We start from the raw sequence: 22,523 nt of genomic DNA, 5'->3' as shown, positions 1-22,523 counted from the left end.
CGTCACAAAGTTAGAGCAAACAATCCTAAAATTTGTATGGAACCAGAAAAGACCCTGAATTGCCAAAGCAATCCTGAAAAAGAAAACCAAAGCTGGAGGCATCACAATTCCAGATTTCAAGATGTATTACAAAGCTCTAATCAAGACAGTATGGTATTGGCACAAAAGCAGACACACACATTAATGGAACAGAATAGAGAACCCAGAAATGGACCCACAAATGTGGGCCAACTAATCTTTGACAAAGCAAGAAAGAATATCCAATGGAAAAAAGATAGTCTCTTCAGCAAATCATATAGGGAAAACTGGACAGTGACATGCAGAAAAATGAACTTGGACCACTTTCTTACCCCATACACAAAAATAAACTCAAAATGGATGAAAGACCTAACTGTAACACAGGAAACCATCAAAATCCTCGAGGAGAAAACAGACAACTTCTCTGACCTCAGCTGCAGCAACTTCTTATCCACACGTCTTTGGAGGTGAGGGAAACAAAAGCAAAAATGAATTATTGGGACCACATCAAGATAGAAAGCTTCTGCACGGTGAAGGAAACAATCAGCAAAACTAAAAGGCAATTGATGGAATGGGAGAAGATATTTGCAAATGACATATCAGATAAAGGGTTAGTATCCAAAACCTATAAAGAACTTATCAAACTCAACACCCAAAACCAAACAATCCAGTGAAGAAATGGACAAAAGACATGAATAGACACTTTTCCAAAGAAGACATCCAGGTGGCTAACAGACACATGAAAAAGGCTCAACATCACTCATCATCAGGGAAATACAAATCAAAACCACCGTGAGATACCCCCTCACACCGGTCAGAATGGCTAAAATTAACTCAGACGACAGATGTTCACGAGGATGCAGAGAAAGGGGAACCCTTTTGCACTGTTGGTGGGAATGCAAACTGGTGCAGCCACTCTGGAAAACAGTATGGAGGTTCCTCAAAAAATTAAAAATAGAACTACCCTACGACCCAGCAATTGCACTACTAGGTATTTATCCAGAGAATACAGGAGTGCTGAGTCAAAGGGGCACATGCACTCCAATGTTTATAGCAGCACTCTTGACAACAACTAAAGTATGGAAAAAGCCCAGATGTCCATCGACAGATGAATGGATAAAGAAGATGTGGTGTATATATATACAGTGGGATATTACTCAACGACCAAAAAGAAGAAAATCTTGCCATCTGCAACAACATGGATGGAGCTAGAGTGTATTATGCTAAGTGAAATTAGAGAAAGACAAATTTGATTTCACTCATGTGGAATTTAAGATACAAGAGATGGACATAAGGAAGCAAAAACAATATAAAAACAGAGGGAGATAAACCATAAAAGACTCCAGAGAACAAACTGAGGATTGCTGGCAGGTGTTGGGTGGAGGGATGGGCTAAATGGGTGAGGGGCATTAAGGAGGGCACTTGTTGGGATGAGCACTGGGTGTTATATATAAGAGATGAATCACTAAATTCTATTCCTGAAAAAAAAAATTTAACCCTGGTCTTTAGCAAACCAAAATATTGTGGCTAACATTATTTTGGCATTGTAAATTAATTTTTTAAAACTCTGAATTATGAAAAAAATATTTTCTTACTAATGAATTATGAAATAACATGATAATCTGAACCAAATTTCCTAGTATTTCCTTCTATAAGCTTATGGAATCGTTTCCTAAAGATTAGTTAACTAAATTCTTGTCTGTTTACTGTATTATGTAATAAACGTGTTCCAGATAAATATATCTAACCTCAGCGGGGAAAAAAAAAACCTTGCATTTTTCTAAATGTTAACTCTGCCTGCAGTATGGACAGACGGGAGAGGGGCCAAAACATATGCAAGGTAAGAAGCTCCTACAGGGCTACAAAAGAGGTGCTTAAACTAAAATGTGGGGAAACAGACAAATTCAAGAGATCTTATGAGGTAAAATAGAAATTGTTGACAGATTAAATTGGGAAGGGAGAGGAAGGCATCAAGATAATTACTACGTTTCAGGCTTGGGCAATTCAGTAAAACAAATAACGGTGTCATTCAAGAGAATGTGGAATTAAACAGGACTAATGGCTTCCTCCTTAAAAAAAAGGAAATAATTTTGCTTGCCAAAGGGCAAGAGGAGTAAAGAAGGGATGGGATATCTAAACAGATGGTAACTACACCTATGGAGGTGAGCACTGCATAATATATAGAACCGTTAAATCACTATGTTGTACACCTGAAAGTAGTAACATTGTATGTCAACTACAGTAATGAAAAACCATTTTCAAAGTTACTGACAAAAAAAGCGCGAGGGACTGAATTTGGAGAAGAAAAAGATGGTGTGAAAACCCAATAGGGGAGTGAAGAAGGCAGTGACAGAATTGAAACAAAAACAGTAGCATTATAAAACTCACCTTGATCAATACCCTTAGACACTGCCCACTATGTGTCCCAGGTTCTTGCACAGAATGTTTTCACAATGACTGGCATCTAATGACCAATCAAGGGCCAAGGAAGAGGTTGGCAAAAAATAATTCCATTTTGCTTAGTATCAAAATTTTATTATTGGTAGTAACTTTGAAACCATGAGGCACTCACAAAGTGATTTATTTCACCAAAAACATTTACTTCAGGAGAATATCTCTTTGGCTGAGGTACATCTAGAGTCAAAGGTTAGTGATCTGGAAAAGGTATACATATATACATCACCTGGAGCAGATTTCTGTTCTGAAATAGTTATTGACCAAGTTTGCAGATGAAGCAACCGGAAACAACTGAGGTTGTAGGAAATTTGTCTTGTGATGAAAGGTTTTGCTTGGCGTATTAGAAATATCCTGCTTCCCACTCTTTTTACTATTCAAATATATATTGCTTTCAAGTCATTTCATAAGTACATATACACTCGTGACAGCATATACCTATAGACCGCAGATCACATTGCCTACTCTATATACTCTTTTTTAAAGATAACTTTTTTATCAATGTCTTGGTAACTTCCAAGTTTTGTGGAAGTGCCTTAGGAAGGGTGACAAGAGTAGGGTGGAGGTGAAACAATGGGCCTGGGACCCTAACTCTGCTTCAACTAGAAATAAATGGACTGCTCTTATCTGTTGTAGATAATGGAACATTACAGTTGTGTTCTCCCTTTTGCAATCTGGTTCTACCATTAACAAATTTGAAAACCACTGTGCTTAATTAAGGTTTAGGGTATGGATTTGGTTAACATGTATATACTTGAGCCAAGATCCTTCATGATAGGTCAGAGGTGTACAGACACGGAATACATAAGGACCATAAACATGGATATGTGGAGTCTAGAACAATCACCAATTGCTAATACTGAGAATGGCTAAGGGAGAGGATGTAGGCAGGCAAGCAGACACTGAAGTTATTGTCAACTAAATGAGATACTATGGTTACTGAATCACGGCTGCTCTGGGGAAATCGGGGCTAACCTGTGAACGCTTACAGACCTGCCTTCAAGGGCACTGAAGCTAGAATTGCATTAAGTGGCCTCCAGAGATGAAATATTTTGATGTTCAGTGCTTCACTTTCCTCAGAACCACTTTGCTACGGAATACTCTGATCCTGCCCTGCTGTGACTGCTCTCCAACAGACCGTGAACTCGGGCAGTGCCCTGCCACTAAATGAGCGTGAAGTTGTGCTGTAAAGTTTTACATGAGAAATAGCATCAGGTCAAGGTCTCTTTTTTCTTTCCTTTAAAAATTCTGTACAGCCTCGGAGTGCTCTCAAACAACTGCATCTTTTGAATCTGTCCAGTGGATTAATCTTGGGCTCCTGCATCGGATCTTTGTAAGGCCAAAAGAACACTGCCTCTAAGTTATGTTATATGTTAGTTACTCACATGAGCCAGATAATCAACTAAGAATCCCAGGTACATCTCTTCAGTTCAGCTGCGAGCCTGCAACCCAAAGATCATCTAATTCAGGCATGGCCAACAGGCATTCAATACCTGCTCCAAAGTTCTAGAAGTAACTTAAGTCATGGAATAAAAGTTGTTCATGAGTCTCTTTGATGCAATCAGCAATTCAGTTAATTCACTGAAGAAAAAAAGTGTGATGTTTACTTTCATTAAACCTATGCTCAGTGATTTTACAGCAAAGCAAGTATAAAACAAGTGTCACACACGAAACGGGATTCAGTTAACACTGACAGGTAAGGTACAAAAAACAAATGCTTGACTTGGAAATTTAACTTTATTTACAAATGTTGTCCTATAACAAAGATGGCATTCTATTCCTTTAAACTATCATAACTGATAATTTCCAGAAAAAAGCCATTTACATAGTTTGAATCTTCCTGCATAAAACTGTATTGATGAGCAAATATGGATGGTCTAAGACATAAAAACAAAACGAAAAACTTATCTAGCATGGCTCTCTATTGACAGACAGAATAAAGAATTATACCCCTTAGTTTGCTACTCCAAAAAACGGAAATGTGATAATTTGGGGGAGAGGTAAATACTTCACAATAGTCTTATATAATATAGTTTAATTGTGATCGTTCAGGATTGCTCTTGCAGCCTAATATTTATGCAGATTTTTTAAAAAGTCATTATTGAGAAAAGGGCTTAGACTTTTTCACACAGATTTTTCTACCAATGGAAATACGTAGAGAGTGGTCTGTTCTCATCATTCAGGCCAATTAATAAAATAACAAATGCACGAAAAAAAAGCACAACTATCATGTGACTATCTGACTCACAAAATTAGAATTCTCCCTGAAATCAGAGAGTATTGCTCAATAGTTCTATAAATTTGAATTTGTCACAGCCAAGATGATACATAGACAAAATAAAGAGTTCAAAGTAAAATTATCCAAATTACCTATTTATCATTTTATCTGTAGTAATCACTTTTAAAAAATCCTTTAAATTTTATGTAGGAAGATAAACACTCTCACATCATAGCCACGTCATGAGGAACTTCAAAACATTGAAAATTTATCCCTGAGAAGTGAGAGAGAAAAATCTCTATAAACGTGACAGTCCTGTACCCTTTTAACAATCTCTACCATAGCATGAACTTTTATTAACAGTTAGCAATCAAATGTATCCCAATCTTGGATTGTTACTGCCTCTGATGACCTAATTTTTTTTATAATGAAATTATAAATGCAACATTTGTAAAAAAATCAGATAAATAGGACTCTGGTTTTATTGTCAGGTTTACATTTTTGTCAAGTGCAAGGACGACCAGCGAAGACATGTATATTCCAATAATGACCGAAGTAATAACTTCTGCTGGCATCTCTTCTTCTGAGTCTCCATTTCCCCCACTGTTCTTCACCCAAATAATAAGAGTAATACAATTGCAATTGAGTTTATTATTATCAATGGCACTGCAAAGAAAAAAAAAGTTTGTTACTATAAAGAAAATAGCAGAAAAAAGTAATAGTTACTAGCATCCAGGAAGGATGAAAATCTCTACCAATGTCATTCATAATCATGTTGCAAACAATTGTAATAAAGGAACGTGCACTGGATCATAAGATCCAAAACTTATTATAAAGAGGGCTTGTGTGACTGGGGTAAGCGTCACCTGGTGCAACGAGATCGATACGAAGCATGTGTGAATGGTGCTGGTGCAATGCTGGGAACACAGCAGCACAGTGGACCCAGGCAGAAGTAGACCCACATGGCTGTGACACTTGACGTTACAAATGAAGAGTACAAGGCGCCTGGGTGGCTCAGCCAGTTAAGCATCCAACTCTTGATTTCAGCTAAGGTCATAATCTCATGGGTTGTGAAATCAAGCCTCACCCTGAGTGGAGCTCCATGCTGGGTAGGGCTGGGCATGAAGCCTGCTTGAGATTCTCTCCCTCTCCTTCTGCCCCTCCCCGCCCCCAAACAAACAACAAAAACAAAGAGCAAAGACTCCAGTTTCACCACTAAATTTCTTAACTTTTATTTATTTAAGTAATCTCTACACCCTACATGGGGCTCGAACTCACGACCCTGAGATCAAGAGCGGCACGCTCCTGAGCCAGCCAGGTAACCCATTTTCACCACTAAATTGAGAGTGAACTTATTTACCATTCTATCCAAACTTGTGATCAAAACAGCTAATAAAGCGGCAGAGAGAGAGGCCCTAATTTTAATTGTTTTAAATAAGTTTTGAACCCTTTTTTCTTCAGTTGCACTAAAATAATTTCCAATAGAATGGCAGACACAGGACTTTTGTTCTTCTCTCAAAAGCCTTGTAGGACTCTAGATGACTTTACTACTTGAAGCAACAGAATTTCCAAAAGGCAAGAACACTGCTTTCAGGTCTGAGAACAGGTTTCAGGTCATGCGAACAGATTCTACCACTGAGCATTTCATTTGCTTCAAGTGGTTTAGACAGAAATGAGAGGTAAACTAAGAAAGAAACCAGTAGCTTCTGAACAGTAAAGCCAGGCTAAAGAGAATAAAAATTGCCACAAAAACAGTATGTGATGATGTTCACCCTCAGAAGCTTTGCTACTTAAACCAACACCACAAAATTAAAACTTTAAAGAGTGTTTCACCAGTTTTTCTTCTTACCTCTCATCACAGTTCTTACAGATCGAATAAGATTCATTAGCTGAGATTTAATTCCTGGCTCCTCTCCGAATCCACCAATTCCCTGGTCTGTTCCCCAGCCAACTGCATGATATAAAAATGATTAGCTGTGTTAAAATTTGTCATGCACTCACCTTGCTTCCTCATTAGTCATCTTCTGAAAAATTAGCTTGAGTCATTGTTAAAGACATAAAATATAAAGGCATCTGACTTCAAAGTTATACAGTACTGATTAAATATTGTATATTCTTTACTTTTTGATAGCAGCAACAATCTTATTTCCAGTTTGATTTTATAAAGTACTATATTATATAGTACTTTATATATAAGGTCTAAATTATTCCATGGTGTTTAATTCAGTGAATATGATTGTTGTGACATGCTGACTGGTTTTTTCCTCCTTTTGAAAAATTTTCTTTTAATATTTCTTTATTTTTGAGAGAGAGAGAGAGAGAGCACGAGCAGGGGATGGGCAGAGAGAGAGGGAGACACAGACTCCGAAGCAGGGTCCAGGCTCTGAGCTGTCAGCACAGAGTCCGACGCGGGGCCAGAACCCACGAACCGTGAGATCGTGACCTGGGCCAAAGTCGGATGCCTAACTGACTGAGCCACTCAGGCGCCCCTTTCCTCCTTTTTTAAACAAAACATTTTCCAGGTCAAAACTGAAAAGCAAGGCATACTGTCAAACTCAATAATTAATTAGCTCAAATCAGAATTTCTAAGATCCAACACAATTATCAGTATGAAAATGTTGCAGCTGAGACATACCGGCTACATTACTTGAGGAAATGTTAAGGGACACCTAGCTGGTGGCGCTTGCTTAGGCTTTCTGAGAGCTGTGCTCCATCCCACCAGCAAGGGCAGGGGACTTTCCCCTCCATCACTCTCCTCATTTCTCAATTCAGAGGTGAGGAACCGAGCCCGCTACCCCACTTATTCTCTGTAAATGAGTCATTTACCTTCTTCTGCATCATTTTCCTGATATTATAAAACATTATTTTTTCCCCTTTACCTGCTAGTTCTTTCTTTATTGTCATACATTCTTCTGAAGACCTACAAGTCCTCATTTCTCCAGGCTGTCTCTTGTCCGCATGTCAGGCCCACTTCTCACATCTTCAATTATTTTGTATCTCCCATGACTGTAGGGCTTAATTCCTGACAGGTTGGCCCTTAGTCTCAAAGACGGTCTTTATTTTATACACGAAAGAACCAAGTCTCAGGCAACAAGACTGTAACTCATTTAGTCAACTTTTATTTGGTTGAAATAAAGGTTAAAAAATGGCTGTTTGCTTTTTTGTGTCACATCAACACTGAGATATGCTGTGGGATAAAAGTAATTTAAAAATCAAGTTCACAACAGAGCTGATGTGTTCTGACTAGCACTCTCCCCTCAGGGCCTAGCTTGTGTTGTGCTGACGGCCTTCCCAGTCAGCAGGAGTGTCACTCTTTGTTGGGCTCCCCCAGTACAGACACCACCACAGTCCGACCCTACACCATCTCTTGCAAGACTCTTTCACCAGATGCCTCTGTAATCTAGCTGTCTTAACCCTGTGAGTTTTCTCCCTTAAAGGGTCAGATCTTTCTACCTCACAATCATGTGATGATTCCCACTGCCTACTGAATAAAGTTCAAACTCCTTAAACTCACATTCTTGCCCAATATCCCATCACCACCCTCCACGTGTTCCTCATCACTCTCAATGCCCACTAATTGTGGTACATGTTAAAGACAGCTTCTGAGTCACTGCCTTCAGTGTCAGGGCCTTTCCGACATTCCTCTCATATCATAATGAACCTTCTTTCTCTTTGTTCCCCAAATAGCTGACTGACTGTAGTGACTCTGTTCTCCTTCTTGGTTAGTAGTTTTCAAGTGTCTCTCATTCGACTGTATAAAACCCTGGAAGACAGGGACTAAATTTATACTTTCTTCACCTTCCCACTCTCCCGCACCCCCACCCCACCGGAAGTACTTAGTGAATGTTTGTAGAATTGAAGTGAATTATCTGGGTTAATCTGGGACAAGGTGAAATTAGGTAAATTCTAGGACCACAGACGAAGACTTCCAAAGAACTCTATTTCTTAATTTTTACGACGCAGCAAGTTATAACATGAACAAATCAATCCATTGTAGCTTTAGGGGAGGGGGGCAGGTCCTCCAATATTAAATGTATACATCTATGCAAGCTAAAAATAATTGTAGAAAATATACCTGCATCTTGCCTGGGCAACGTTACCCTTCCACCTCCAGATGTACTCTCTCCAGCAAGCAAATGTACTTATGCTGCTTTCCCAGCATTTGCTTTTAATGTATTACGAATTTTACTACAATGTCTTTCCTCCAAATAACTGTCTCACTCTTCCAGCAGCTCAGCCAGCATTCGCCACTGAATGGCAATCCTCTTTTTGTAATTTAAGTTCAAACTGTGGCACCAGCCTTCACCTACTTACAGTGTGGCAAAACGATTTCGTATCAGACTCCGCAGACACACAGGACACACAGAATGACGTCCCACCAGCAGCGGTGTCAGTGTCCAACCTGCATAACTGCTACAGGAAAACTTCTATGGGAAAGCAACATGGCTGGGATAACGGACTTACAGAAGCCTCTGTGACAGTTCTGCACAACGAAAATGCAGTATGGTTCTGGTTCAACACGATGGGGTCGGGGAGGAAAAAGTTGACCCTGACCCTCCTGGGGTCCCTGGCTACGTCCGCAAATTAAACTGATAAAAACAGATAAACAGGAGAAAAGCATACAAACTCTATTAACTTTTTACATGTACCTGGGAGCCTTCAGAGAAGGCTTCAAGTCACTTCAAAGAAGTGACCAGAGCAGGAAACTTTTGAGACAAAGAAACAATACATTTGTGAAGAACTGATAAGATAAAGGGAGTTTGAGCTGAGAATGGGGGTAATAAATGGTGGGAAAGTAACAAGGTTTGTTTATATAGTCTTGCGTTCTGGTGAGATCGGCAAGGGAGACTAAGCTCCTGCTTTGGGAAAGGAGGGCAAGGCGGGAGCAGATGGGGAGGGTGACCTTCCTGCGTCTGCCATTCTCTCAGACTCCTTCAGCTGAAAATACTCAATACTGCCAAGGTGTCATAGTTTGGGGTAGCATGTCCTGAACCTTGAACCTCATCAATGGATACACACTTTTATCTTAGCTTTCACCTGTGAAACCCTACTAAAAATGACAACAGAGAATACAGACTAACAAGAGACACGTTTCCAGGCCAGAGAAGTCAATCAAAATTTGAACAATAAGAAATAAATGAAGAAGAGTGACTGACTCTAAGAGAAAGCTAGACACCTGCACCCTGCAGGAAGTGCACAATGAAACACTGAGGTGAACGGTGCTGAGGCTGAGACCCTGGGAAGGTGAGAGGAAGCTCAAAGCGTCGGTGTGGACAACAGGAAGGAAAAAGAGGACTCAGTGAAAGTCTACAAATGAGCAGTGGGCTGCCCCCTGCCCTCCCATCTCCGTCCCCGGACTGACCTGACAGAAGGGCGTGCCACTCACACCATCAAAGGCAAGAGGTTCACTCTCAGCAGAGAACCAAAGAAGCTCCAGAGTGAGGGGTATCCAGTGTGAGCGGAAGGAGTGAAAATCTGCACGCCGAAGTGTCAGGCTCTTGCCCATTTTCCCCGCGCACCTCTAAGTCGGAGCACGGAACACTGACATTCTGCAGGCAAGAAGTTAGAAAATTACTCTGGTAATTGGCCAGCGGCCCAGGAAGAAAGACTTCAGATACTGATATCGGGGCGGGGGGGGGATCCTCAGCAAAACAGACAACTTTAAGCACCAGTGAGGCCCACCAGCAAACAAGCCCCAACCACACCCATGGCTTCCAATGAGCCCCTCTGAGCCTTACACTTAAAAATGAAGTCAAGGGGCGCCTGGGGGGCTCAGACGGTCAAGCGTCCAACTTCGGCTCAGGTCATGATCTCACAGTCGGTGAGTTTGAGCCCCGTGTCGGGCTCTGTGCTGACAGCTCAGAGCCTGGAGCCTGCTTCGGATTCTGTGTCTCCCTCGCTCTCTGCCCCTCCCCTGCTCGTGCTCTGTCTCTGTCTCAAAAATAAATAAAAACATTTAAAAAAAAAAAAAGATGAAGTCAAAAAGAAACAATCCGTAACATGGAAAGAGAACAAAAACAGAAAAAGAGACTCAGAGGAAGAGACAATGCAAGAAGTAGAAGAAAACATTTTTACTATTCATGTATTTACAGTGACTGGTTTAATTTTTTATTTCATTTTTTTAAGTAATCTCTATGCCCAACATGGGACTCAAACTCACGACCTCAAGATCAAGAGTCGCATGCTCTACTGACTAAGCCAACCAGGCACCCCACAACACATTTTTTAAAATGAACATCTAGGGGCGCCTGGGTGGCGCAGTCGGTTAAGCGTCCGACTTCAGCCAGGTCACGATCTCGCGGTCCGTGAGTTCGAGCCCCGCGTCGGGCTCTGGGCTGATGGCTCGGAGCCTGGAGCCTGTTTCCGATTCTGTGTCTCCCTCTCTCTCTGACCCTCCCCCGTTCATGCTCTGTCTCTCTCTGTCCCAAAAATAAATAAAAAACGTTGAAAAAAAAATTAAAAAAAAAAAATAAAATAAAATGAACATCTATAGAGAGTAAAGCTATTGGACCTATGGGACAAGAACAGGATGCCATAAAAAAGAACATTAAGGAATCAAGATGGAGCTCTTGTTCTTGCTATGTTAGCATAACAAGTTCAAGAGGTTGACAGATTAAGTTGAGAAAACCTATTCGACAAGGCTAACAAAGGGTATATACCTGTCAAAATAACTGGAGTTCCAGAGAGAAGGAAAAACAGGAAGAAATTATCAAAGAAATATTAAGAGATAATATTATAGAACTGAAGGACATGAGTCTTTAGGCCAAAAGGGCCCAATCAGAGAAGAGCTTAATGGGGGGGGCAGGGGGAGGCACACATTGTACATTCTCAGACCTCTGAAGATAAGAATACCCTAAAGCCTTTCAGAGAGACCAGTCAGGTTGCACAAAGAATCAGGAAACAGAATGGCATCAGACTTCTTAACATCAATACTGGAAATTAGAAAATTAAGTGAAACAATGTCTTCAAAAAAAGCTCTGAAGAAAAATTAGTTCCAATCTAGAATCCTATAACCAAACCACCAAAAAAAAGCTAGAAGAATGACAGCACGGTTTTTTTTTTATTGTTCAGCTGTGAGCAATATTCAGTGATAGTAATGTTAAATATGGAATACAGATATCACCAATAATTGGCTGAAAATGGGAGAGATGGGGTAGGGGAAATGTGTGTGTACTTGTGCTCACACAAGAACAAATGTGCTGATGATGGTATAATTATACTAAAAACCCTTCCACAGCAGTAAGTCAGGGATTCGAAACTTGGAAGAGTTGAAAATAATTGCTTTTAAGAAATGAAGCTCAGGTTGAAGAGACGGGGCAGGAGGCTTCTATCTTTCTTTACAAACAGAAGAGCTTTTTGACTTTAAACACCACACACACACTATACATTACACTGATAAAGAAAAGTGAAATTTCAAAAGAAAGCCTGTAAAGATGTTCATCCACTGGAGAATCCCCTCTGCAATTAGAAGTTCCTCTGCAGAGCATGAACCCCCTGAGGGCAGAGACAGTCGAGAAGTAGAGAGGTTTCATTCAGGAATCACTCTGAACATTTAAAATTACATTTTAAAACAAGCTTTAATGATGAATCAGGGGAATCTACTCCCAAAACCAAGACCACACTGTATATATACACTGTATGTCAGCCAACTTGACAATAAATTATATATATATAAAAAAAAAATCAAATCAAGTCAAACCAAACCAGCTTTAAATGGAATTGTTGGTTTCATTTCCTTCACTTGCTTTTCGGAAGTTATCATTACTAAAATCAATCCTTTCCACCCACAGCCACAATCTCTTAGATCTAGGTAAAAAGGACTTGCTTCTACACACCCAGTTTTTATCAGAAAACATAATTTCTGGGGCACCTGGGAGGCTCAGTTGGTTAAGCATATGACTTTGGCTCAGGTCATGATCTTGCTGTTTGTGGGTTTGAGCCCCGTGTCGGGCTCTGTGCTGACAGCTCAGAGGCTGGAGACTGTCTCCCTCTCTGTCTGCCTGTCCCCTGCTCACAGTATGTCTCTCTCTGTCTCAAAAATAAACAGTAAGTTATTAGTTAACTTTAGCCTAGTCTCTATTCTCAAGTCCCTAGAAAGAAAACTAAATTTTGGGTAAAGAGTAAATCATCTGTCTAGATATTCTATGGACAAACACAAGAGTGACAAGTAAAAGACCAGGTGCCATGGATTATTCTTTTACTCTAACAAATAGCTTTCCCTCCAACTGCTACTTAGGGAGTCTCGGTTGTTTTCCTAAGGAAACTGGCCAAAAGCTTGAAAGAGTTTTGTCCTTTTTTTTTTTTTAAAGGAGAAAGATTTAATTCTGCAGCTCTCTTGACACTTCCATAGCTAGAGGGCCTAGAAAAGAATAAATGATAGGACCTGCCAGCACTGGCCAGCTGCCATAATTTTAGGAATAGAATTAAATATAAAAGTTACTTATTAGCAAACACCAAACATGTTCTTCTGCTGCCCAGACTTCAAAAAGTCATACACAAAATAGCAATCCATCCAGATTGAACCAAAAACCTTCAGCTAAATACATTCTGAAGAAAAGCATTAGCTACTGTTCTGAGGGCTGGCTGACCCTGGGCAAATCTCAGCCTCTCTAAGATCAGTTTCCACATCTGCAAAAGAGATGAGTGTGCTTCACTTTGTCAATGTCACCAAGTTTGTATGTGAATCAAATGCCATCACAGACGTGAAAGTACCTAATAAACTACACAAAGAACTCTGCTAACATACGTTTTAAAAAATTACCTTGATTAAGGGGCGCCTGGGTGGCTCACGGGGTTGAGCACACAACTCGATTTCGGCTCAGGTCATGATCTCATGGTTGATGGGATCAAGCCCTGCATCAGGCTCTGTGCTGACAGCGCAGAGCCTGTTGGGATTCTCTCACTCACTCTCTCTCTCTGCCCATCCCCCGCACATGAGAGAGAGAGAGAGAGAGAGAGAGAACGAACTCTAGCACTCTCTCTCTCTAAACAAACATTAAAAAAAAAGAAAAAATTACTTTGATCAACAAGATCAATATTGAAGTAAACGATCTGGTACATTTGGACTAATCTCTCGTGGGTCCACATAATTCTCAGCCCAATGTAGTAATTTCTGCTTAATCTGTGATGAAATTCAACAAATGCTTTTCAGGAGTATATATTTACAGACATACAGTTACAGATCTCACTACTCTAAACTCTAATATTACATTGGCTTTGGAGCAGTCACTTAAACCCTGAACCAAAATACCTTGTAATAATATTTTAATTATTTGCGATGGACTGAATTGTGTTCTCCCCACATTCCTGTGTTGAAGCTTACGTGGAGATGGGGTCTTAAGGAGCTAAGTATGGTTACATGGGTCATAAGGGCAAGGCACTAATCTGATAGGACTGTGGCCTAACAAAAAAGAGGAAGAAAGAGATCTCAATTCCCCTCCTCACTTCCACCTAGCCATGTGAGGACACAGTGAGAAGGCGGCCATCTGCAAGCCAGAATACCCCCACCAGAACTCAACCATGTTGGCACCCTTATCTCAGACTTCCAGCCTCTAGAACTGTGCGAAAATAAATTTCTGTTGTTTAAGCCACCCAGGCTATGATATTGTTATGGCAGCCAGAGTGGACTCATAATGTTTCATGTACAAAATGCTTCTTTTGTAGCACTCATAACTACTACTGGACATGATCCTCGTCAAAGGGATACATACTGGGCACCATAAGCAAAAACTAGGAAGAATAATTTGGACGGGTATTAAAATTCACTATGTCTTTTTTTTTTTTCCTTGCACAAAAAGGGAATTTGTGTCATTGTGAAACACTAGAGGATACAACACATTCTCTGCACTGCAATCAAAATACTGGTTCAACTATTTGAATAAACATACAGCTCTCAAATCAGGAACTGCAAGAATACGATAATGGTAACATTATTCAGTTACTTAGAAAATACTCACTGACTGATGGAATTGTAAAAATGAGAGAATCCCTGTCATCAGCCTACTGGAAAAGACGGAATGAAACTGCAGTGGTGCTACGGCCCATGGGATAGGTCAGTAATGGTTTCTGGGAGAGGCAAATGGCAAAGATATGCCTTAAAGGTCATTCTGACCTAAGTCAAAGTCACTGAAGGCGGAGAAGTATGAGTAGAGAAGAGAGAGAACCATGGTAAGAATGGCACATGGGGTAAATACTGCAGAAGGGTCAAAGAAGGGAAGGAAAGGGAGGAAGGGACACATTATGGTGAGTTTATAAGTCACACAAGGAAGTCTTTTATACTAAAGGCTATGGATGTTAGACAATTCAAGAATTTCAAACCATTGAGGAACACGTTCAGCTTCTCATGGAGGGTAGAACAAAGAGAAACAAAATTGGAGGGAGGGGACCACTGAGGAGGTTACTATAAAAATCTAGGCAAGAGTTAAGAGCCTACATAAACAATATTTAACAAATACTTAAAATATTTTAAAATTCTATTTTAAAACATAGGTTTTTTTTTTTTTTTTTTACTATTTAACTTTTTAAAATCTTGTCAAATTTTTATTCAAATTCCAGTTAGTTAACATACAGTACAGTATTGGTTTCAGGAGTATTCAAGTGCTTCATCACTTACAGACAATACCCAGTGCTCATCACAAGTGCCCCCCTTATACCCATCACCCATTTAACCCATCTCCCACCCACCTCCCTCCATCAACCCTTAGTTTGTTCTCTATCATTCAGAGTCTCTTATGGTTTGTTTCTTCCTCTTTCCCATATGTTTCTCTGTTTTGTTTCTTAACTTCCACATATGAGTGAAATCATATGGTATTTGTCTTTCTCTGACTTATTTTGTTTAGCACAATATACTCTAAGTCCATCCACATCATTGCAAATGACAAGATTTCATTCTTTTTGATGGCCAAGTAATATTCCATTGTGCATATATATCACATCTTCTTTATCCATTCACTAGCTGATGGACATTTGGGCTCTTTCCATAGTTCGGCTAGATATTTTGTTTATTATTATCATTATTTTTTTTTTGTAGTAGTAATCACATGAGGGTCAAACTCACAACCGAGTCCTACCGTCCTCCGACTGAGCCAGCCAGGCACCCCTAAATAAAGGTGTTGTTGTTGTTATTTTTAAGTAGGCTCCATGCCCAATGTGGGGCTTGAACTCACGACCCTGAGATCAAGAGCTGTATGCTCTACTGACTTAGCCAGCCAGGCGTCCCTTAAATGTTTTAAAACAGCTTATCCACTTAAGGTATGACAATGTAGGTTTTTCCTTAGCTCTGGGACCATATTCAAAACACATGTTCAGATAAAATATCTGTGCTACTTCTGGAGAGAAGAGGAAATGAAGACAAAGTTCTAGGAGGCAAAGTATTAACATTTCCGGGGCATTCCAACGGTTTTGTAGCAGTGATTTTCATTTAGGGGCAAAAAGCTAAGTCACCTGCAGAAATTTTGGAAAAGACACTGGTGAACTTCACTTCTGGAAAATATTAATGCAGGTCTGGAGTAAGGTCTGGGCATTGTATTCTCTTTCAAGATCATTTTGGCAATTCTGGGTCCATTTCCTTTAGAAGCAACGTGTCAGTTTCTGTAAAAAGCCAACTGGAATTTTGATAGACATTGCATTAAATCTGTACATCAATAATATTAAGTGTTAATACTAAGTATTAATATACTCATCTTTTTAAAAGTTTATTTAAGGGGCGCCTGGGTGGCGCAGTCGGTTGAGCGTCCGACTTCAGCCAGGTCACGATCTCGCGGTACGTGAGTTCGAGCCCCGCGTCAGGCTCTGGGCTGATGGCTCGGAGCCTGGAGCCTGTTTCCGATTCTGTGTCTCCCTCTCTCTCTGCCCCTCCCCCGTTCATGCTCTGTCTCTCTCTGTCCCAAAAATAAATAAACGTTGAAAAAAAAAAAAAAGAAATTAATAAAAGTTTATTTATTTTGAGAGAAAGTGAGAGAGAGAGAGAGAGAGAGAGAGGGGAATAGAGAGAGAGCAGGGGAGAGGCAGAAAAAGAGGGAGAGAGAGAGAATCCCAAGCTCTCTTGCAAAATAAAAATTTTAAAAAATGGGTAGAAGATTTGAATAGACATTTTTTTAAAGACACAAAAATGGTCAACAAGTATATGAAAAGGTGCTCAATATCACTTATGATCAGAGAAATACAAATCAAAACCACAATGAGAAATCACTTCACACCTGTTAGAATGGCCATTATTAAAAAAACCCCAAAAAACAAAAAACAAGAGATAGAGACACTTGAGGAGCTCAGATGGTTAAGTGTCTGACTCTGGATCTCAGCTCAGGTCATGATTTCGTGGTTCGTGGGCTCGGGCCCCCCATCAGGCTCTGCGCTAACCACGCAGAGCCTGCTTGGGATTCTGTCTCTCCCTCTCTCTGCCCCTCCCCTGCTCGCGCTCACGTGCTCGCTCTCTCAAAATAAAAAACAAGAACAAACAAACAAAAAACACCCAAACTGTAGATGCAGGGGGAGGGGGAAGAGACAAGAGATAGTAAATGCTGGCAAGGATGTGGAAAAAAGGGAACCCTTGTGCTTGGTTGAGGGAAATGTAAATGGGCACAGTCACGATGAAGAATAGTGTAGAGGTTCCTCAAAAAAATTAAAAACAGAACTACTACATGATCCAGCAATCTCACTTCTGAGAATGTATCCAAGAGATGAAATCACTATCTTGAGATATCTGCACGCCCATGTTCACTGCATTATTCACAATAGCCAAGAAACAACCTAGGTGCCCACTGACAGACGAGCGGAAAAAGGAAATGTGGTGTATATATAAGATGGAGTATTATTCAGCCACAAAAAAGAGAAAGCTGTCATTTGTGACAACGTGAGTATATCCTGACAGGATTACAGCAAGTGAAATTAAGTCAAAGACAAATATTGTATCATCTCACTTACATGTGGGATCTACAAACATCAAATTCACAGAAACAGAGTAATATGGTGGCTGCCAGGGGTTGAGCAGTGAGGCAAATGGGAAGTTCCTGGTCCAAAGGTACGAACTCAGTGATAAGATGAGTGAGTTCCAGGGATCTAACGTACCGCATGGTGACCATGGTTAACGATACTGTACTGTATACCTGAGAGTTGCCTTGAGAGAAAATTTTAAATGTTCTCGCCCCCACAACCACAACAACAAAATTACAATTATGTGAGGTGAAGAACACTAACTGCGGTAATAAGCATTCCGCAGTATATCCGTGTAGCCAACGATCCTTGTACACTTTCAACTTACGCAACGTTAGGCACACCTTGCTTCATTGCTTCCCTTTATTTCACTTCCCCGATACTGTGTTTTTTACAAATTAGAGGTTTGTGGCAATCCTGTGTCAAGCAAGTCTAATGGTGCCATTTTTCCAACAGCTCGCTTTGTGTCTCTAGAGGTGTCACGTTTTGGTAATTCTCGAAGATCTCCGTCTTTTTCATTATTATCGTATTTGCTACGGTGATCTCCATTTTATCACTTTCCACTCACTTCTCAACACATTCCAATTTGGATTTTATCCATAGTTACAGCCACCTGTGTAGAATCACCAATGACTGCTATTACTCTGAATGCTTAGGACACTTTTCCATCCTTATCTTATTCCTCAGAACGTTCCACTGGCATACTACCTCTCCTTCTAACACTCCTTGGCTTCTGTGAAACCCACTGCTACGTGTTCCCTCTTCTCTTGTTTTGCTCACTCAGCAACTTCTCCTGTCAGTTCTCCCATCTCTACGTAAACATTAAATACTCAAAGAGATTCTGGGACTGTCCTGGTCACCAGTTCTCTTTGTCATCTATTCTTTCCCTGAGAGATTTTCTCTCTTTACGTGGTGGCTTCATTCATCACCTGTGCTCGATAAACTCAAATGCAAGCTCTCCTGTGACTCTTGCTTCTGTTCTATAGACTTAACTCCAACAGACTATTCCACATCTGCACTTGCCTATCTCACAGAAATCTCAAACTCACCACGTCCAAAACTTATTTCACTATCTTTTCACCTTCTTACCCACCACTGCTGCCCTCATTTTTCTTCCAGTACTCTCTACACCTTGGTAAAGGTACTATGTTTCACGCAGGTGCTTAAGCCAGAAAACCAGGAGATCTTTGACTCTGACTTTTTCTTCCCTCCCTCATTCCCAACATCCAAACAGTAAATCCTGCTTTTTCTACTTTCGAAATATCTCCTGATCGGTATTAGTCTCCAGGACTACCATAACAAAGTGCCGCAAACTGGATGGCTTAACACGACAGAAATTTATTTTCTCACAGTTCTGGGGACCGGAAGTCCAAAATCAAGGCGTCAGCAGAGTTGGTTCCTTTTGGGGCCTCTGAGGAACGTTCTCATCTATGCCTCTCGCAGCTTCTGGTAGTTACCGGCAATTCCTGGCATTCTCCGGTGTCCAGCTACATCCCTGCACTCTCTGCCTCTGTTGTCATTTGGCCTTCTTCCCCCTGTGTGTGTCTCTCTCTCCATATATGGACACCTCATTGGCCATCCTCATCCAGTGTGACCTTCTCGATTACACCTGAAAGACCCTATTTCCAAATAATGTCATCTTCACAGGTACCAAGGGTTAGGACTTCAATGTATCTCTTGGGGGACAAAAATCCAGCCCCCGTAAGATCTTTTCTACTTTTCTGCATAGTATACTGAGGAGACAGACTTCTGAGTCAGAATGCCTAAGGTGAATCCTAGCTCTGCCACTTTCTAGCTGTGTGATCATAGAAAAGTTACTTCCTCTCTTTTGCGCGTTAGGTTTCCCATCTGTAAAGTGGGGATGAAAACAGTACCGATCTCACAGGGTGTTGTGAGGGTTACACGAGTTAATAATCTAAGCAAAGCACTTGATACAGATCCTGGTACGTGGTGTTCAGTGTTAGTTATTATTACACCCAGTCAACTGATGTGATACCCACCATTTGTATATGCCCTGTTTGAAATGGTGCCTCCCACACCCACTATTCTACCCTGTTCAGTCTGTTCTCCACACTGCAGTAAGAAGGATCTTGCAAATAACACGAATCTGGTCATGTCACTACTCTGTTTAAGACCTTGTTTTCACCTGCCCCAGTTTTCACACTCAGTGTTACTCCTCACCCTCCCAACTTCTCCCAACCTTTAGCCTTCACCGAATTAACGTTTACTCACTTATCAGATTTTGGGTTAGACCCGCTTCATCCACGAAGCTTTCAAAGATTCACATGTCAGCGTTTCCCTGCACTTCTGTTTCACAATATTCTGCATATGTGTCGTTATTCCTTGTTCATTTTTTAATTTAAATGAACTTCCATTAGAAGGGCCAGGGGACTGCTGTAACCCCACCTCCTAATTACATGGGCCCAGCACACAGTTTGTGCTCAACAAATCTGAAGGAATAAATGGGTCTGAGTTTCAGTGATTCACACAGATATGTCTGGTACGCTTGCAGACAAATGATGGTACCCTTTGTGTATCTGGCATACCTGTGCAGATAAATGACGTCACATCACAGACTATCCTGTCTTAATTTTGCCTCATACAGCAAAAAGTGGCCTGCGCGGGATGGCATGCAAATCGCTGTATTGTGAGTTACCAGCGGACATAATTGTGTCTTCATCTTGCTATTCTTAGATTCTAGCCTGGCACATTGTAGGCATCCAATAAGCTGTGCTGCATAAACTTTTCTAGGAACGTGGGTAGCTGGATGTCCTGATAATCCGAACACTGTCCCTTTCCTCCTATCCGCAAAGATCAGGAACCCTACAGCCCTCCATCAGTTCATTCTTCTAATTACCCACACTCCAAAATGAGCCACGCCCCTCCCTCTGTACCTAAAAACTCAGATCCCAGGTTTCTGACCATTAAAAACAGTCACAGACGAGTGCATTAAATTACTAACCTAAACAAACCGCAGGGGCAGGGGCGCCCCTGGGTCTTCTGTATCCCTCCCCATCCCGACCCCGGGGGTCCGGCACACAGGGCGCACCTGTTAAACAATCTTCACCCCGTTGTTGAGCTCAAACTCGGTGAGACGGAAGTGGCTCGGCTTCCTCCCGTCAAGGAAGGGCCCTAAGAGTAGAGCCCTCGGCCTCCCGTCGGTCCCGGCCCAGGCTGTCCCCTCCCGCGGCCCGACCGGGCACCGCTCCCCCGGGGCTCCGCCGCCGCCTCCCCCCACCTCCCCCAGCCCGGCCCCGCGGCCTCACTCACTGTTCTTGAGGAAGCGCTCTTCGTGCAGCACGGCGATGGCATTGACGCAGAGCAGGGCCGCCTGCAGCAGCGAGTATAACGTAAAGGCCATAGCCTCCCGGAGCCGCCCGAGGCCCGACCGTTCTTTCTCCCGCCGCCGCAGGGGACGTGGCGCCGCCACGACCAGCGCTCTCCTACGGGAGCCGGGCAGGCCCCAAACGCGCTCTCCCAGAAGCTCCGCCCCCATCCGGCTAGGACCCGCCCCACGCTCACGTCAGCCAGGCGGGTCGGCTCCGCTGTCTAGACCTGTGAGGTCCAGTGCCGTGGCCAGCCCCGCGTGGCTGCTCAAAGCTGGAAATGTGGCTGGCGGCGGTTGGGGTGCTGTAAAGTGGGAAAGACTGTACACACGGGATCTCAAAGGCTTAGGACGAGAACAAGGACGTCAAATCTTTCGTTAATTTTTAAATGTTGATTGCCTGTTGAAATATTTTAAATAGGTAGATAAAGTGAATTAACATTAACTTCTGCTCTTTTTTTTTTTTTAATGTGGCTGTGAGGACATTGTTAATGACATGTGAGGCTTGCATTGTATTTCTTTTGAAATACACTGTACTTGACACTCCCCAGAGCTGTATGGGATGTTAATATTCCTATTTTACAGATGAAGAAACAGAGGCTTTGGCAAATACATTTGTTAAAAATTTAAAGTGAAAATGACATGTACTAAAATTACTCAGTGAGAAACAGTCTATCTTTGATCAAACTAGCCAGGCCTCTATTGAGCCCTCTTCTCCACTAGGCCTCAACCTCAGCCTATGGAAACTAGACTCTCAACACAAATGATTTCATCCACTTTCCTGCCCCTCCCTTAAACGGTAGCATAGTTCCTAATAGCTGAAGGCCACATCCTTAGGATGACCCCAGCCCCCCTTAAAGAAAGCTCAAGGCTGCCAAAAGTATTTACTGTTTGTTCTAGCCAACCTGAAACTAGGCCCCTGACCATCCTTTCTTGCAACATTTTACTTAAAAAGGCCTACATTGTGACTCCTTCCTCTGTGCCTTTGAGATGTATATGTATTTCCTGTAATTCAGGAGTGTCTTTCTGACCTGAAAGCCATTCCTTTAAAATATAATCTTCAGAGAGAATAGGGCCTCTTGTTTCCCAGTGTCTGTGGGAGGGTAGAATCCTAACTTTGATAATTGCCAGCCAACAGTCCCAACTGGCCAGTCAACATTTATACTGACCACCCCTCTGTCATTTTTCCCATCTTTTGACTTTACAGAGCCCCTGTTCACCTCCTTTTCCTCTCTCTCATTCTCCCTTTAAAATGCTCTGTCTTGGGGCGCCTGGGTGGCTCAGTCGGTTAAGCGTCCGATTTCGGCTCAGGTCATGATCTCACGGTCCGTGAGTTCGAGCCCCGCTTCGGGCTCTGTGCTGACAGCTCAGAGCCTGGAGCTTGCTTCAGATTCTGTGTCTCCCTCTCTCTCTGACCCTCCGCCGTTCATGCTCTGTCTCTCTCTGTCTCAAAACTAAATAAACATTAAAAAAAAAATTAAAAAAAAAATGCCCTGTCTCCTCTGTACAAATTAAAATTGAGTTCAGTTCACATTCGACTCTCTTTCCTATCCCTCTCAGTAGTCTCAGTATATTACT

General features: G+C 41.6%; 2 protein-coding genes and 1 long non-coding RNA gene across 5 annotated transcripts in view; all 3 read right to left on the bottom strand.

The window, feature by feature from the left end:
• Positions 1-4,099, bottom strand: part of HDHD2 (haloacid dehalogenase like hydrolase domain containing 2) — a 47,401-nt gene extending 43,302 nt beyond the window's left edge. For all 3 annotated transcript variants that reach the window (XR_006963317.1, XR_006963318.1, XM_047086453.1), the window contains exon 1: positions 3,858-4,099. The gene's annotated coding sequence lies outside the window, so the exon portion shown is untranslated. The remainder of the gene's footprint in view (positions 1-3,857) is intronic.
• A 91-nt stretch (positions 4,100-4,190) lies between these two features.
• Positions 4,191-21,053, bottom strand: IER3IP1 (immediate early response 3 interacting protein 1). Its single transcript, XM_047086462.1, has 3 exons — positions 20,891-21,053; positions 6,540-6,641; positions 4,191-5,356 (listed from the first exon to the last, which is right to left on the bottom strand). Exons 1-3 carry the CDS (start codon positions 20,979-20,981, stop codon positions 5,301-5,303), a joined length of 249 nt encoding a protein of 82 aa, XP_046942418.1. The 5' UTR covers positions 20,982-21,053; the 3' UTR covers positions 4,191-5,300.
• LOC124517151 (uncharacterized) lies at positions 10,582-19,850 on the bottom strand. The gene is made up of 4 exons (XR_006963319.1): positions 18,971-19,850; positions 17,949-18,233; positions 16,133-16,293; positions 10,582-10,621 (listed from the first exon to the last, which is right to left on the bottom strand). It is a non-coding gene; the product is annotated as an uncharacterized LOC124517151 (long non-coding RNA).
• Positions 21,054-22,523: the final 1,470 nt, after the last annotated feature.

This window comes from Lynx rufus, unplaced genomic scaffold (assembly GCF_022079265.1).
Source record: "Lynx rufus isolate CCGP_SWC_20201006 ecotype Redwood Valley unplaced genomic scaffold, mLynRuf1.p SCAF_20, whole genome shotgun sequence".
Taxonomy (NCBI): Eukaryota; Metazoa; Chordata; class Mammalia; order Carnivora; family Felidae; genus Lynx; species Lynx rufus.
Note: the sequence above shows the minus strand (reverse complement) of the source record. Positions and strands in the feature narration are given on the sequence as shown.

Coding starts and splice junctions, on each gene's coding strand:
- IER3IP1 (XM_047086462.1), bottom strand. CDS start 20,981: ATGGCCTTTACGTTATACTCGCTGCTGCAGGCGGCCCTGCTCTGCGTC. Junction 6,642..20,890: donor AGAGCGCTTCCTCAAGAACA/GTGAGTGAGGCC, acceptor TATATCATGCAG/TTGGCTGGGGAACAGACCAG. Junction 5,357..6,539: donor TGTAAGAACTGTGATGAGAG/GTAAGAAGAAAA, acceptor TTTTCTTTGCAG/TGCCATTGATAATAATAAAC.